Source organism: Oryctolagus cuniculus, chromosome 3 (assembly GCF_051225735.1).
Source record: "Oryctolagus cuniculus isolate XC-2025 breed Fujian yellow rabbit chromosome 3, ASM5122573v1, whole genome shotgun sequence".
Taxonomy (NCBI): domain Eukaryota; kingdom Metazoa; phylum Chordata; class Mammalia; order Lagomorpha; family Leporidae; genus Oryctolagus; species Oryctolagus cuniculus.
This window is the reverse complement of record NC_142869.1, coordinates 145,324,808-145,339,716: the sequence shown is the minus strand read 5'-3', so window position 1 is coordinate 145,339,716 and position 14,909 is coordinate 145,324,808. Positions and strand designations below refer to the sequence as shown.

General features: G+C 37.2%; 1 protein-coding gene across 5 annotated transcripts in view; it reads left to right on the top strand.

Moving 5' to 3' along the window:
* SEMA3C (semaphorin 3C) overlaps positions 1-14,909 on the top strand; it is a 185,313-nt gene that overhangs the window by 115,936 nt on the left and 54,468 nt on the right. For all 5 annotated transcript variants that reach the window (XM_017342732.4, XM_089328514.1, XM_008258295.5 and 2 more), the window contains exons 10-11: positions 7,030-7,099; positions 9,282-9,426. In XM_017342732.4, the coding sequence (XP_017198221.1) occupies positions 7,030-7,099; positions 9,282-9,426 (215 nt within the window). The remainder of the gene's footprint in view (positions 1-7,029; positions 7,100-9,281; positions 9,427-14,909) is intronic.

Sequence of the window (14,909 nt, the reverse complement as noted above, 5' to 3'; positions counted from 1 at the left end):
TTCCGAAGGACAGTGTGGAAGGTTTATGGATGTTAATAAGCTCTCAGGGGAGAAGGCTCCTTCCATGGGAATTTTCAGCATACATAATGTACCAATTTGTATTAATGATCTAGATTCTGTTCATAAATTTCCTCAGGTATTTTTTAACCTGTTTTGCCCCTGATTATACCGCTGAGACATTTAGTTAATTGAATTCACCATGATCTATGAATGAGAAGAGAGTGTGTGGTGTGTATTGCATGTTTGTGTGTGTGAGAGAGACCAAGATGGAGACGTAATTACATAATTTATATGTAAGGGACCATATTTTTGTGCTTTTTAAATGAAGTGCATATTTTATGTCTACTAGATTGTCTAATATTCTGATTTGAAATCACTTTGCATGAGAAAACAGCTATTTTTACTATTGCTACTAAGGGAAAAATAGAGGTCAGGTGGAAAAGAATCAAAATAGAAATGAGAAGGCTTGTTTTAGTTCTGCTTGTTGAATTTAGGAGTAAGTATTAACAGTGTGACGTCATAAGGATTATTCGTTTGAAGTGAAATAAACACTAAGCAGATTCCTTTCTGTCAAGGAGCATCCTATTTAATCAGAATCATTTGGTACGTATCAGAGTGTCAGTTGCTAACTATGAAATGGTTGTCCTTTTGCTTTAATCTATTTAGAAAGGATTTGCTTTTGTTGTAATATATTAACATGTAAAATGCTGATTATTCTTAAATTTTGAGACAGACAATGCAGTAAGCAGTAAAACTGCATGACAGTATGAGGTTTGGTGTATCTGCCAGTTATAAACCTAAAGCAGTAGGTCTCAGAAGCCAGTAGGTTGATCTTGTAAAAAAAATTTTCTGAATCAGCCTTTCTAGAGAAAAACTAAGTGTCATTTCTAAGTGACATAGACAGATCATTCACTTGTTCCCCCAGATTGTTTGCAAGCGTGTTTATGTTTCAATCTTTCTTACTCTTTAGGAAAACTATACCTGGTCAGCCTTTATGCACATATGGAAAAGACTAGCAGTTACTCATTTATGGCTAAATTCATCACTACCCTAAAAAAAATACATCTGCCTTTGTTCTCCTAGACAAAAAGTGTACTTGTAAAATCATTACTAGATCTGTGCCTTTGAGATTGCTAATTAGTCAGTTATTAATGACCATTGATTGTTAATTAGGATTTTTTTATTTTTTTATTTAGTAAATATAAATTTCCAAAGTACAGTTTATGGATTACAATGGCTTCCCCCGCCCATAATTTCCCTCCCACTCGCACCCCTCCCATCTCCCACTCCCTCTCCCCTTCCATTCACACCAAGATTCATTTTCAATTCTCTTTATATACAGAAGATCCATTTATATATATTAAGTAAAGATTTCATCAGTTTGCACCCACACAGAAATACAAAGTATAAATTACTGTTTCAGTACTAGTTACAGCATTACTTTACATTGGACAACACACTAAGGACAGATCCCACATGAGGAGTAAGTACACAGTGACTACTGTGGTTGACTTAACAATATGACACTCTTGTTTATGGCATCAGTAATCTCCGTAGGCTCTAGTCATGAGTTGCCAAGGCTATGGAAGCCTTTTGAGTTCACCGACTTCGATCTTATTCCGACAGGGTCATGGTCAAAGTGGAAGTTCTCTCCTCCCTTCAAAGAAAGGTGCCTCCTTTTTTGATGGCCCTGTTCTTTGCACTGGGATCTCACTCGCAGAGATCTTCCATTTAGGTCTTTTTTTTTTCCCCAGAGTGTCTTGGCTTTCCATGCCTGAAATACTCTCATGGGCTCTTCAGCCATATCTGAATGCCTTAAGGGCTGATTCTGAGGCCAGAGTGCTATTTAGGACATCTGCCCTTCTATGAGTCTGCTGTGTATCCCGCTTCCCATGATGGATCATTCTCTCCTTTTTAATTCTATCAGCTAGTATTAGCAGACACTAGTCTTGTTTGTGTGATCCCTTTGACTCTTAGACCTATCAGTGTGATCAATTGTGAACAGAAATTGATCATTTGGACTAGTGAGATGGCATTGGTACATGCCACCTTGATGGGATTGTATTGGAATCCCCTGGCACATTTCTAACTCCACCATTTGGGGCAAGTCTAATTGAGCATGTCCCAAATTGTACATCTCCTCCCTCTCTTATTCCCACTCTTATATTTAACAGGGATCACTTTTCAGTTAAAATTTAAACACCTAACAATAATTGTGTGTTAATTACAGAGTTCAACCAATAGTACTAGAATAAAACAACAAAAAATACTAAAATGGATAAAGTATTACATTGTATATCAACAGTCAGGACAAGAGCTGATCAAGTCACTGTTTCTCATAGTGTCCATTTCACTTCAACAGGTTTCCCCTTTGGTGCTCAGTTAGTTGTCGCTGATCAGGAAGAACATATAATATTTGTCCCTTTGGGACTGGCTTAATTCACTCAGCATAATGTTTTCCAGATTCCTCCATCTTGTTGCAAATGACCGGATTTCACTGTTTTTTACTGCTGTATAGTTTTCTATAGAGTACATGTCCCATAATTTCTTTACCCAGTCTACTGTTAATGGGCATTTGGGTTGGTTCCAGGTCTTAGCTATTGTGAATTGAGCTGCAATAAACATTAATGTGCAGACTGCTTTTTTGTTTCCCAATTTAATTTCCTTTGGGTAAATTCCAAGGAGTGGTGTGGCTGGGTTGTATGGTAGGGTTATATTCAGGTTTCTGAGGAATCTCCAAACTGACTTCCATAGTGGCTTTACCAGTTTGCATTCCAACCAACAGTGGGTTAGTGTCCCTTTTTCCCCACATCCTCTACAGCATCTATTGTTGGTAGATTTCTGTATGTGAGCCTTTCTAACCAGGGTGAGGTGAAACCTCATTGTGGTTTTGATTTGCATTTCCCTGATTGCTAGTGATCTTGAACATTTTTTCATGTGTCTGTTGGCCATTTGGATTTCCTTTTTTGAAGAATGTCTATTGAGGTCCTTGGCCCATCTCTTAAGTGTGTTGTTTGAATCAGAGAAGAAATCAACAGGATTGAATCAAAAAAAAAAATTACAAAAAATCAGCCAAATGAGGAGCTGTTTTTTTGAAAAAATAAACAAAATTGACACCACATTGGCCCAACTAACTAGAAATAGGAAAGACCCAAATCAATAAAATCAGAGATGAAAAAGGAAACGTAACAACAGACACTACAGAAATAAAAAGAATCATCAGAAATTACTACAAGGACCTGTATGCCAGCAAACAGGGAAATCTATCAGAAATGGATAGATTCCTGGACACATGCAACCTACCTAAATTGAACCAGGAAGACATCGAAAACCTAAACAGACCCATAACTGAGACAGAAATTGAAACAGTAATAAAGGCCCTCACAACAAAGAAAAGCAGGACCAGATGGATTCACTGCTGAATTCTACCAGACATTTAAAGAAGAACTAACTCCAATTCTTCTCAAACTATTCAGAACAATAAAAAAGAGGGAATCCTCCCAAATTCTTTCTATGAAGCCAGCATCACCTTAATTCCTAAGCTGGAAAAAGATGCAGCATTGAAAGAGAATTACAGACCAATATCCCTGATGAGCATAGACGCAAAAATCTTCAATAAAATTCTGGCCAATAGAATTCAACAACACATCAGAAAGATCATCCACCCAGACCAAGTGGGATTTATCCCTGGCATGCAAGGATGGTTCAATGTTTGCAAATCAATCAATGTGACTCACCACATTAACAGACTGCAGAAGAAAACCATATGATTATCTCAGTAGACGCAGAGAAAGCATTTGATAAAATACAACACGCTTTCATGATGAAAACTCTAAGCAAGCTGCGTATGGAAGGAACATTCCTCAATACAATCAAAGCAATCTATGAAAAACCCACAGCCAACATCCTATTGAATGGGGAAAAGTTGGAAGCATTTCCACTGAGATCTGGTACCAGACAGGGATGCCCACTCTCACCACTGCTATTCAATATAGTTCTGGAGGTTCTAGCCAGAGCTATTAGGCAAGAAAAAGAAATTAAAGGGATACAAATTGGGAAGGAAGAACTCAAACTATCCCTCTTTGCAGATGATATGATTCTTTATTTAGGGGACCCAAAGAACTCTACTAAGAGACTATTGGAACTCATAGAAGAGTTTGGCAAAGTAGCAGGATATAAAATCAATGCACAAAAATCAACAGCCTTTGTATACACAGGCAATGCCATGGCTGAGGAAGAACTTCTAAGATCAATCCCATTCACAATAGCTACAAAAACAATCAAATACCTTGGAATAAACTTAACCAAGGACGTTAAAGATCTCTACGATGAAAATTACAAAACCTTAAAGAAAGAAATAGAAGAGGATACCAAGAAATGGAAAAATCTTCCATGCTCGTGGATTGGAAGAATCAATATCATCAAAATATCCATTCTCCTAAAAACAATTTACAGATTCAATGCAATACCAATCAAAATACTGAAGACATTCTTCTCAGATCTAGAAAAATGTTGCTGAAATTCATATGGAAACACAGGAGACCTCGAATAGCTAAAGCAATCTTGTACAACAAAAACAAAGCCGGAGGCATCACAGGTTGCAGGACATACTACAGGGCAGTTGTAATCAAAACAGCATGGTACTGGTACAGAAACAGATGGATAGACCAGTGGAACAGAATAGAAACACCAGTAATCAATCCAAACATCTACAGCCAACTTATATTTGATCAAGGATCTAAAACCAATCCCTGGAGTAAGGACAGTCTATTCAATAAATGGTGCTGGGAAAATTGGATTTCCACGTGCAGAAGCATGAAGCAAGACCCCTACCTTTCACCTTACACAAAAATTCACTCAACATGGATTAAAGACTTAAATCTACGACCTGACACCATCAAATTATTAGAGAGCATTGGAGAAACCCTACAAGATATAGGTACCGGCAAAGCCTTCCTAGAAAAGACCCTGGAGGTGCAGGCAGCCAAAGCCAAAATTAACTATTGGGATTGCATCAAATTGAGAAATTTCTGTACTGCAAAAGAAACAGGAGAGTGAAGCAACCGACAGAATGGGAAAAAATATTTGCAAACTACGCAACAGATAAAGGGTTGATAACCAGAATGTATAATTAGGATTTTATATTATGAATCTGCTTTCATATTATTCTGTGTATTACACTTTTCTGTGCTACTTTTTCTCTTTGCCTTAATATGCTTAAACATTTTTTTCCTGGAAGAAGTACTTCTTAAGTAAAAATTATCTCTAATAATTTTAATCATTAGAATACAGTCTTTTTATGTTAAAAATCACTATAAAAAAAGTTTTCTAAGGGCCAGTGTTGTTGGGCAGGGGGTTAAGCCACCGCTTGTAATGCCGGCATCCCATATCACACTGCCAGTTCAAGTCTTGGCTGCTCTGCTTCCCATCCAGCTTCCTGTTAATCTGTCTGGGAAAGTAGAGAATATGGCCCAAGCACTTGGGCCCCTGCCACCACTTGGGAGACCTGGATGGACTTCCTGGCTCCTGGCCTTGGCCAGGCTCAGGCCCAGGCCCAACCACTGTGGCCATTTGAAGAATGAACTGGTGGATGGAAGATGCCTTTCTTTCTGTTTTCCTCTCCCTGTCACTCTGCCTTTAGAATAAATAAAATAAATATTAAAAGAAAACTTTTCCATATTTCAAATTCTAACCCTAGAAAAGAAATTTATACATAAATATATATGCTTATATTTGCATATATGTATATATTCATTTTTAATTTTTATGTTAATGTGATATGATTGCAGTGAGAACAGACTCAATATAGTTCATGGATACAGTTCTAAGAAATAATGATATTCTCTTCCTCCCACCCTGGTTCACTCATACCCTCTCTCTCTCCCTTTCTTTCTAAGGAATGGATATTTTTTATATTTTTAAATAAAAATGGATAATATATTATCATTAAAGTATATTTAGAAAATACAGACAAAGGCAAAGCAGGAAAGTTTTTGCAGCTTTGTTACCTGGGAACAAGCTAGTTTATCTTTTTCTTGTATCCCAGTGTATAATTTTAAGGCTTGCATTGTTGTAGTCTGTGTTATAAATAATCCTGCTTTTTTTCCCACTTATGAGTTTTTCATCAGTGTGGCCTCCATAGAGACACAAGGTCTTCATAAAAGCCATTGGTATATACATAATATTTTTTCTTTTTAAGAAAGATTCTTCCTTTCTTGATTTATTTATTTGAAGGATAAACAGGGTGACTGCAGCAGCCAACGATGGGGCAGATGGAAGGCAGGAACCAGGAACTCCACTGGGGTCTGCCACATGGGTTGCAGGTGCCCAAGCAGTTGGGCCTTCTTTTGCTGCCTTCCCAGGCCCAATAGTAGGGAGCTGAATGGGAAGCAGAGCAGCTAGGACTTGGATTGACCCTCTGATATGCGAGGCTGGTTTTGCAAGTGGCAACTCAATCTGCTGTGCCACAAGGCCAGCCCTCAGTATAACATTTTATTTAATTAGCAGATGCCTATCATTCAGCTGTTGCAAAGTCACAGTCAAGCTCCAATCATGGCTTTATGGACAGTACTTTTCATAGTTGAAATTGTATTTTCTTAAGATTTTCATTTGTTTTCCCAGAAAGCTTTTATTTAAGGTATAGAAACTTCATGCATTTTATAAATACAACTTTAGGAACAGTGTGATTCTTCCCACCCACACTCCCACCCCCCCTTCCTCCTCCCTCTCCTATTCCCATGCTTATTTTTTACTAAGATCTATTTTCAATTAACTTTATACACTTAAGACTAACTCTGTACTAAGTAAAGAGTTCAACAAATAGTATGGAAAAAAAAAAACCTGTTCTTCAGCATTTGAGACAAGGTCTATTCAATGTCTTCACATTTCTAAATGTCAATTTCACTTCTATAGATTACCTTTTAGGTGCACGATTAGTTACCACATATCAGGGAAAACATAGAGTATTTGTCCTTTGGGCACAGGCTTATGTTTGGACACTAGAAATAATGAGTTTTTTCCCTTTTATAGAGGATGTGTTTCTCCTGGAAACTGAGAATCCAAGGACAACACTAGTGTATGGCATTTTTACAACATCAAGGTAATTTTTACACATTTATATTTTATGAACTTATGTAACAAAATTTATTGAGTAAGAGTAATCATTATGAAATAATTCTTTGTCTCAACTTTTAATCTTAAGTAGTGTTTGGGATGTAGATTTTCCATTTTCTTTGGCCAAATTAATGAACTGTATTTGAGTTGAACTAGTACTTTCAAAAAAGTTTTGTACAGAGTGTTTGTAATGATTCTGTGCTATTTTTCTTAAAGAAATTAAAATATAAATTGCAATGCAAGAATAAAATAGATAATTCATTACAAGAAAATAACCTTAACATATTAACATTATTAAGTAAAACATTTGACATTTTTGTTATTGTTAGAGGTAATGGAAATGTTTACTACCTGGATTGTGGTGAGAGATGCTAATGTGATCCACACACAGGGTCCTTAAAAAGTTCATAGAAAATGAATTTTATAGGAAAACTATATGTGGATTTCAGAAGATTTGCACAACAGTAAACTTGTCTTTAAATATCATTTTTCCATTAACTTTCGAAATATCCTCATAGGTCCAAATTCATCAAATTATATACATTAATTATATGCAATTTATGCACATAATTATATTTCAGTAAAGCTGAAATATAATTTTTACTTGCGGAACAATCTTAAATTATAACTTTAGAAACTAACAAGACCCTGAACAGTCTTTCCTCTTCTGACAGTGTGACATATTTGAAAATAGGTTTAATGTTTTCTAATTATTCTGGGATTTCCAATCCCTATTATTGTATATTTCAAAACAAGTCACCAAATTCGCACTCTTTCCTGTGCATATTTCTGTTTATTAATCTTATTAGAAGTCAGCCTAATTCTCCATCTGTGACTTGATCAATCCTTTTCTTAGAGGATCAACTATATAATGAAAATCTGAAGGTTTTAGCATTCTTGTCTAAATGGGCAAAGCACAGTATAATTGTAAACCGCAATAAATTCTTCCAAGTGATAGAAATGACAGGGATGTTGACTTCCAGCCATATAACACTGGATCCACAAGATGTCTAAAATGAGGCCCATGAGGATATATGTAACTCCTATTCTAATGGAAAAAAAAAAAAAATAGTCCTCATTTAATTCACCAAGGACTGAAGAGAGAGAGAAAAAAAAAACAACCAAATTCTGAAGAAAATGTGGGTTTCAGTTAAAAATATTCTCTAGCCTCTATTTTTCTCAATGTTGATATAGCTTTAGTGTAAAATCCAAAATTACCATTTCTGACTCTTAATACTAAAATTGATAATATACCTTGTTTTCTTTCATGAGAACGCAATACCTTTTCCCATTAGGAAAATGTTGCAGCCAATCTGCTGTGGTGACTGAGAAAATTTTTAGAAAGGATTCAAGCAAACTTATGAGACCTTATTGATTCAGATAATTCAGTGAATCTTTATTGTACCTCTTTTTCCCCATGACTAACAGGGAAAGTACATAAACCATCATAGCTTAGACTTTTCCAACTAACATTTAGGATAGCATGTGAGAAAGTTCTCACATCAAAAGAATCAAAAAATAGTTATGATCTCTTATGTATGTATCATAATTTGAGTAAAATTATGATAGCCTCTATTGATAGTGATCTGGAATTCAGATTCATATTTTATTGATATTTTAAATGACACATGAATTTTTGTTGTTGCTAAAGTTAACTAGTTAGATAGAAACTTCCTTGACGTCCTACTTTTGCAAAACGTGGGGAAGAATTTTCTATAAGTTATTAATTCTTGTCTATTACTTCCATGGTGGAATTAAATATTTTGTGCTAATGCTTTGTTTCAAAACAGCAGACATGTTCAACTTTATATGTATGTAACATAGCATAGCAGTTAACATCCCCATGATGAATTGTATCAAGTTCAAAAATGTTAGCTGACATATACATTTGTACATATTTTGGGGGGTCATGCAGTATTTTCAATACTTGTGTATGTTATGCAATTTCCCAAAAGGGTAAACAGTTCTCTCTCCTCCAACATTTATCATTTCTTTATGGTAAATTCATTCTAAATCATTCGAGTTTTTTTTTTTTTTCAGAAAAGCATACAGTACATTACCACTAACAACGTGTCATCATAATCTTTACCATCCATTTCTTTAAAATTAGATTTAAATTTAAAAATCTAAAATGGACTCTTTTCTCTTTCTTGCTTTTTTTTTTTTAGCTCGGTTTTTAAAGGCTCCGCGGTGTGTGTGTATCACTTGTCTGATATACAGACTGTGTTCAATGGGCCATTTGCCCACAAAGAAGGGCCGAATCATCAGCTGATTTCCTATCAGGGCAGAATTCCTTATCCCCGCCCTGGAACTGTAAGTACCCAGGGAAGATTCTTTGCTAACCCGCTTTATGAAAAATATCACTTAACAAGAAATGCATATCATCAGGGCTTTTAACAAACACCAGAATGCACGACAGAGTTGTCCTTTATATTTTTTCAATACACAAGTTCTGAGATTTGGGATTTTACTAAAACATCACACCTGTTACAGTTTTTACCAAGTGAGAGTGCTAACAAATATCTCATTTAGATTCTGAAACAATCCTGTAAGTTAGGCAGGGTGGAGGTATTGTCATTTTGCCGGCATTAGAAACCATAGTTTTGAAAGGGTTAACTTCCAGGCAGCAGCCTGAGAATTTGCTTAGTAGCTTTTCACAGCCCTACCCTCTGTTAAGGAATCTTGCCTGTTTTAATGATGGAATAACCATGTCAGGATTAATTCAGAGATGTCTCATATGCAGACACTTCAATTATGAGGGATCTATTTAGTTAACAGTTGTATGTTATGTTCTTTTCACAGAAAGAAAAAGGAATGTGTATGCAAAAAATTACAGTGGAAGTGGCATCATAATTCAAATAAAGTGTTTATTTTTTAATTATTTTAAATTACTAAATTATTTTAATTCAATAAGTAAATTAAATTGAATAATTAAATTATCTTAAATTATTAAGTGATGAATGAGTTAGAATCATGTGTTTAATTACATCCAGCTTTCTAATTGGAAATTCCCTGAACTACTGTGAGGCATGGTACAGTAGCCATGTCCTGTGATGTCAGGTGTATTACAGGGCACATTGGAAACTGATCTTCCAGCTGAGACTACAGACAGTGCCCAGCAAGAAGAAACTGGACTTTTCCTAGGATAGGACTTCTGTGATAACAGCCACACTGTGTGTGTTTCATCTGGCCTGTGGTTGTGCCACTTTCTAGAATATTAATTAGTTTCTCTCTGTGAAAAGTAGTACGCGGCAGTGATTCAGAGGAGGTGTTATACAATAGAGCATCAACAGAGATCTTATCCTCTTAACATCTCTCATTTCATAGAACGGGGTTATCATTATAACTTGGGCGTGGATATAAATAGAAAGGAATTATCTCATAAAAATCGAAACATAGATGTTAACGTAATATTTACTTACAATGTTCCTTTTTCCTTGAGTTTCAAATTCCTTTTGCCAATATTCTTTCACATATTTATCCTGTGGATTTTTTTACTATTTGTTGATTCACTTTCATTTTGTCTCATTGGAATTTATCCTTAGTGTATTTGGTTGCTTCTTTATTCCTTTATTTTCTCATTGTCTTAAATTACACTGGCCATGGTGGGAATATTTACATTGTGGAGATCAGCAGATGCTAGCAATTCCTGAACAAATGCAACTTCTGTCCCTATCCCTCACTGTGCTCTTCACTTACTTGACAATGTAAGAGGCACCTTACCAGAGGTAGAGGACTAGAATCACAGGCAGAAAACCCTCATGTGGAGGTGCAATTACTCTACTTAAAATGTGGGACTAGATATGCGCTTTAAGGGGAAACAAAATCAGCCATTGCTAATTGGTAAGGTTCCAGCCTGTGAGTCCCAAGCTTCCAAGAGTAGAGAAGGGACTGGAAATGCTAATTGTCTGATTTGCTCAGCCTAGCGTGTACATGGTGTGGAAGTATTTCACTGTACCCCATAAACACATGCAAGTGTTACATGTTAATCAAGAGACTGTCTAAAAAACAGGAAATTTCAGCATAGAAATTTGGCAGTGTTTGAGCTGCTGCTTGGGACTTCCACATCTCATATTGGAGTGCCTGGCTTCAGGTCTCAGTTCTACTGTCCATGCCAGCTTACTGCTAATGTTCACTCTGGGAGCCAGCAGTAGTGAATCAAGTCCCTGGTCCCTGCCAACCACATGGGAGACCCAGATTGAGATCCAGGCTGCTGGCTTTGGTCTGGCCAACCCTAGCTATTGGGGCATTTGGGGACTGAACTAGTAGATGGAAGATCTTTCTCTCTGTCTCTCTGCCTTTCAAATAAGTAAAAAATTTTAAAACTTGTCCTAAAAAACTCATTTCTCACTTTTTTTTAGCTCTCAAGAGTAAGCATTTTTTTCCTGTTCTAAAACTGTAGAATCAGCCAGGGGCTTAGTGACACACATCTGGAAATGACTCCGTGAAAAAAGGGAGTAGTCAGTACTTGAGACATATTTCTATAATGTGGTTTCTTACATCTGGTGTTGAGACCAGAACAGCTTCTTTAAATCAAAAAAACTGTCGGATGAGTGACCCTTGGGGAATAGAAGGGGCAGGGTGGAGGATTGACTTCTGGAACTCCTCCTGGAAAAGCATACCTCCCTGAAGAGTTGGTCCCTCCGCCCTTCACTGAGCAAAACCCCATGAAGTCAGCTCTCTGACTCAGAGTGGCCAGGCTCTGCCTCGTGCTGGGCTTCCAGGGTTTAATATCCTGCTCATGTAGCCAGGGGACCTGCAGCCAAGTGACCCAAGGCATATTCCCTCTTCTCCAGGGTGAAGAATGTTGCCTCTTGAAGTCCTCCCAGGAAAGGATCAACTGTGACCGCTGGGCTTTATTTCCCCATACAGTAGTCCGGTTGCTGGGTCAACCCCATAAATACTGCACTGTGTTCTTAAAGGACTGACATTGGCAGAAATCCTGTACCCTCATTCTAGTGCTCCCTGTAGGTGCTTCTTTTAAAGCCGGCTTGATAGCTGTGTTAGCAAACGGCCCAACCAGCAAGCTGAAATCGGTAGGAAGGAGAGTGCCAATTGTGTCCTAATGTTTTTCCGTAAGTGATTCAAGTTTGTGGAAGAAACAAGACACCTTTGGTATGCTACAAAGGACAGCCAAAGATTGCAGACTCTCTCTGTGGCTCAGCTAATGTGGTGCATTCTGTTGCGACGTGTATATGGTTTCTGCAGGAGACTGTGTTTGTGTGTGTTGTAGAGCATGTTCAAGCCAGACCTGATTTAAAAAAAAAAAAAAAAAAAAAAAACTTCAACTTTAACACCTGCTTATAACTGCTTCAGTCGTGTGCTTCAAACAGCTCAGGGATCTGTAAAGAAGCACAGAAAATTCTTGAACACGTAGTCTGTGGCCAGAAAAAGGCAGTTTCATTGCTGGCACTTTGTTGATTCTATGCCTTCGATTGTTTCTCCAATAGAAGCATTTCTGTTTCTCTTAGATGTTTGAATGCAGTTAGTTAGGGAGGTTCCTGATAAAATACAACACAGAAAGTATCGAAGCAGAAAACGTCTTCTGTCAATGTTGAAACCTGTGAATAAAATCTAAAAAAAAAAAAAAAAAACTGATTTCAGATTAGAGGAAAAAGAGATTGTAGTAAGGAAACCTCCTTTGTGCCTTGTGTGGGAGGACACATAACAATTATGAGATTGAACCTGCCTTTAAGGGTGATGGGATTTGCATAGATTAGATAAGGAAAGACAGAAGGAAGGGTGTTACAAAGGGTCCAACTTACACAACAAGGCAAAGAAATTAATAAGTGAGTCCTGGAAGCTCTGTCTGGCTGGTCAGACTGGAGCAGAGGGTTTTTGCAGGTAGTGAAAGGGAAAAAAAATACATGGATGATGAGGTCCAGGGGATGCAGAAGTATGTGCCTCCAACTGTGTAATTGGCCTTCAAACAAAGGGCCTAGACCATCAAGGGTTTCAACATAACATCAGTTCCTCTCAGCCACAAATTTCATAGACCCATAAACCAGTTCAAAAAACTAGCTCAGATTCTGGAATGCCACTAAGTTTCTTTGTTTATCCATGCACCACTCATCTTCCCAGTGTTAGGTCAAGATCCCCTTGACCTGCCAGTCACACTTTCTCTGACAGGTTTTATATTCATTTCCTGATCTCTCTCTTCAGTGTCACCCTCTCACTCTCTCCTTCACTCTGGGCTCTATGACCTACAATGCCGCAGGAATTACTCTGACTTTTATTTTCTCATCTCTGAGCTTCTTTACTCATCTTGGCAGCCTACACTTCTCCACTGTTCTCAATTTGTTTCAAACATTGGCTCTTGAATCTGTATGGCCATCGATCCTGATCCAAGTTCTGCTATTTGTTTGAAATTATCTCAAACCATCACTGCGCATCTTCATTGTGATTTTGCTTTGAGTGTGCCCATCTTCCTTATTAGAGTACTTATGTCTAGAAAAAAAGAGGAGCTTCTTGTTCTTGTGACCCCTATTAGCTTTCTGAATAAACCATGTCCCAAGAATGGGCATATGCATTGATATATAAATATGTTTATTTCAAAGACTTGTATGGGTGTGAGGATTAGAAAAACATTCCAGAGAATCAGAAACAGTACATGCTCATGAGTGGCTGAGTGTAAGGAAGAAGTTAGGGAAGGGCAGCCATTGCTAATACTTCCTGTATTACTCATTTTGTCATTGCCTTAAATGAGAGGAGCTACTTGGGAGGGAAGCAGGTTTATTAGGGGTTACTGTTCTGTAGGTGCACAGTCTAAGATCCAGTGGCCCATCAGTTTGGGCATCTGGTGAGGCCAGAGAATGGCAAAAGAAGCATTACATAGTGAGCTAAGAAGCACAGCGCAAGAGAGTGTATGTTCTTTCTCCATGTCCCTCTGTCTCTCTTCATAAAGCTATTGTGACTGGCTCATGGTCTACTCCCTAGCAGCCTAATGCAACCCAATCACTTCCCAAAGGCCCATAATTGGTTCAAGTCTTCACCCTTAATTCATCAGCCATTAACATTAACCCATTAACCATTAACATAAGACTTTGGGAACCAAGCCTCCTATCCATGGGCTTTTGGGCAGTACACAAACTAGAATCCAAATGATAACCCTGTCTTAACATGGTGCTATTATTCTTCCTGGTGTTTCACCTAACACCTTGGTAATCACAACACTTAAAATTTCTTTACTCAAGAAAGAGTACTTATCTCTGCTTGCTAAACAAAACAGTGAAAGAGCAGCAGAAAAACAAGCAGTTAAAGGAGATGGTTAACCAGAATTATTTAATGACTATTTGTAGAGTAAAATTAACCAGCCCGATTAACGGACAAAGGCTTTTCTTTTATGACAGCTGTGAATGTTTGCTTATGTTGAGGGTTCAATACACGCTCTTCACTCTATCACAAGATGAGGGGAAAGTTAATTCCATCTTATTTATACTTGGGAGTTTACACTGAGCAAACTTACCAGTGCAAGCAGTTTACAAAGGGGAATCAATCTTTATTCTTTTCACCATTATCGTCACTCATTCTGTCTTACCTGCAAAGTCTATGCCATAAATCAATGGAAGAATTAGTTAACACTAAAAAACATTCTCTTATAAATTGGAAAGCAGAGTCATACAAGGAGACACTTGTTTCTGAGCAAGAAATTCATTGTGAATATAAAACAGAAATCTCCATTGAGGAATAATTCAATAAACATAAAATCACTGATTTTTATTTGATTTGAGTTACTTATTTAATAACCATTGTTTTGAGCAACTTTAGCATAATTTTTATCTGAATTTCAGTTACCT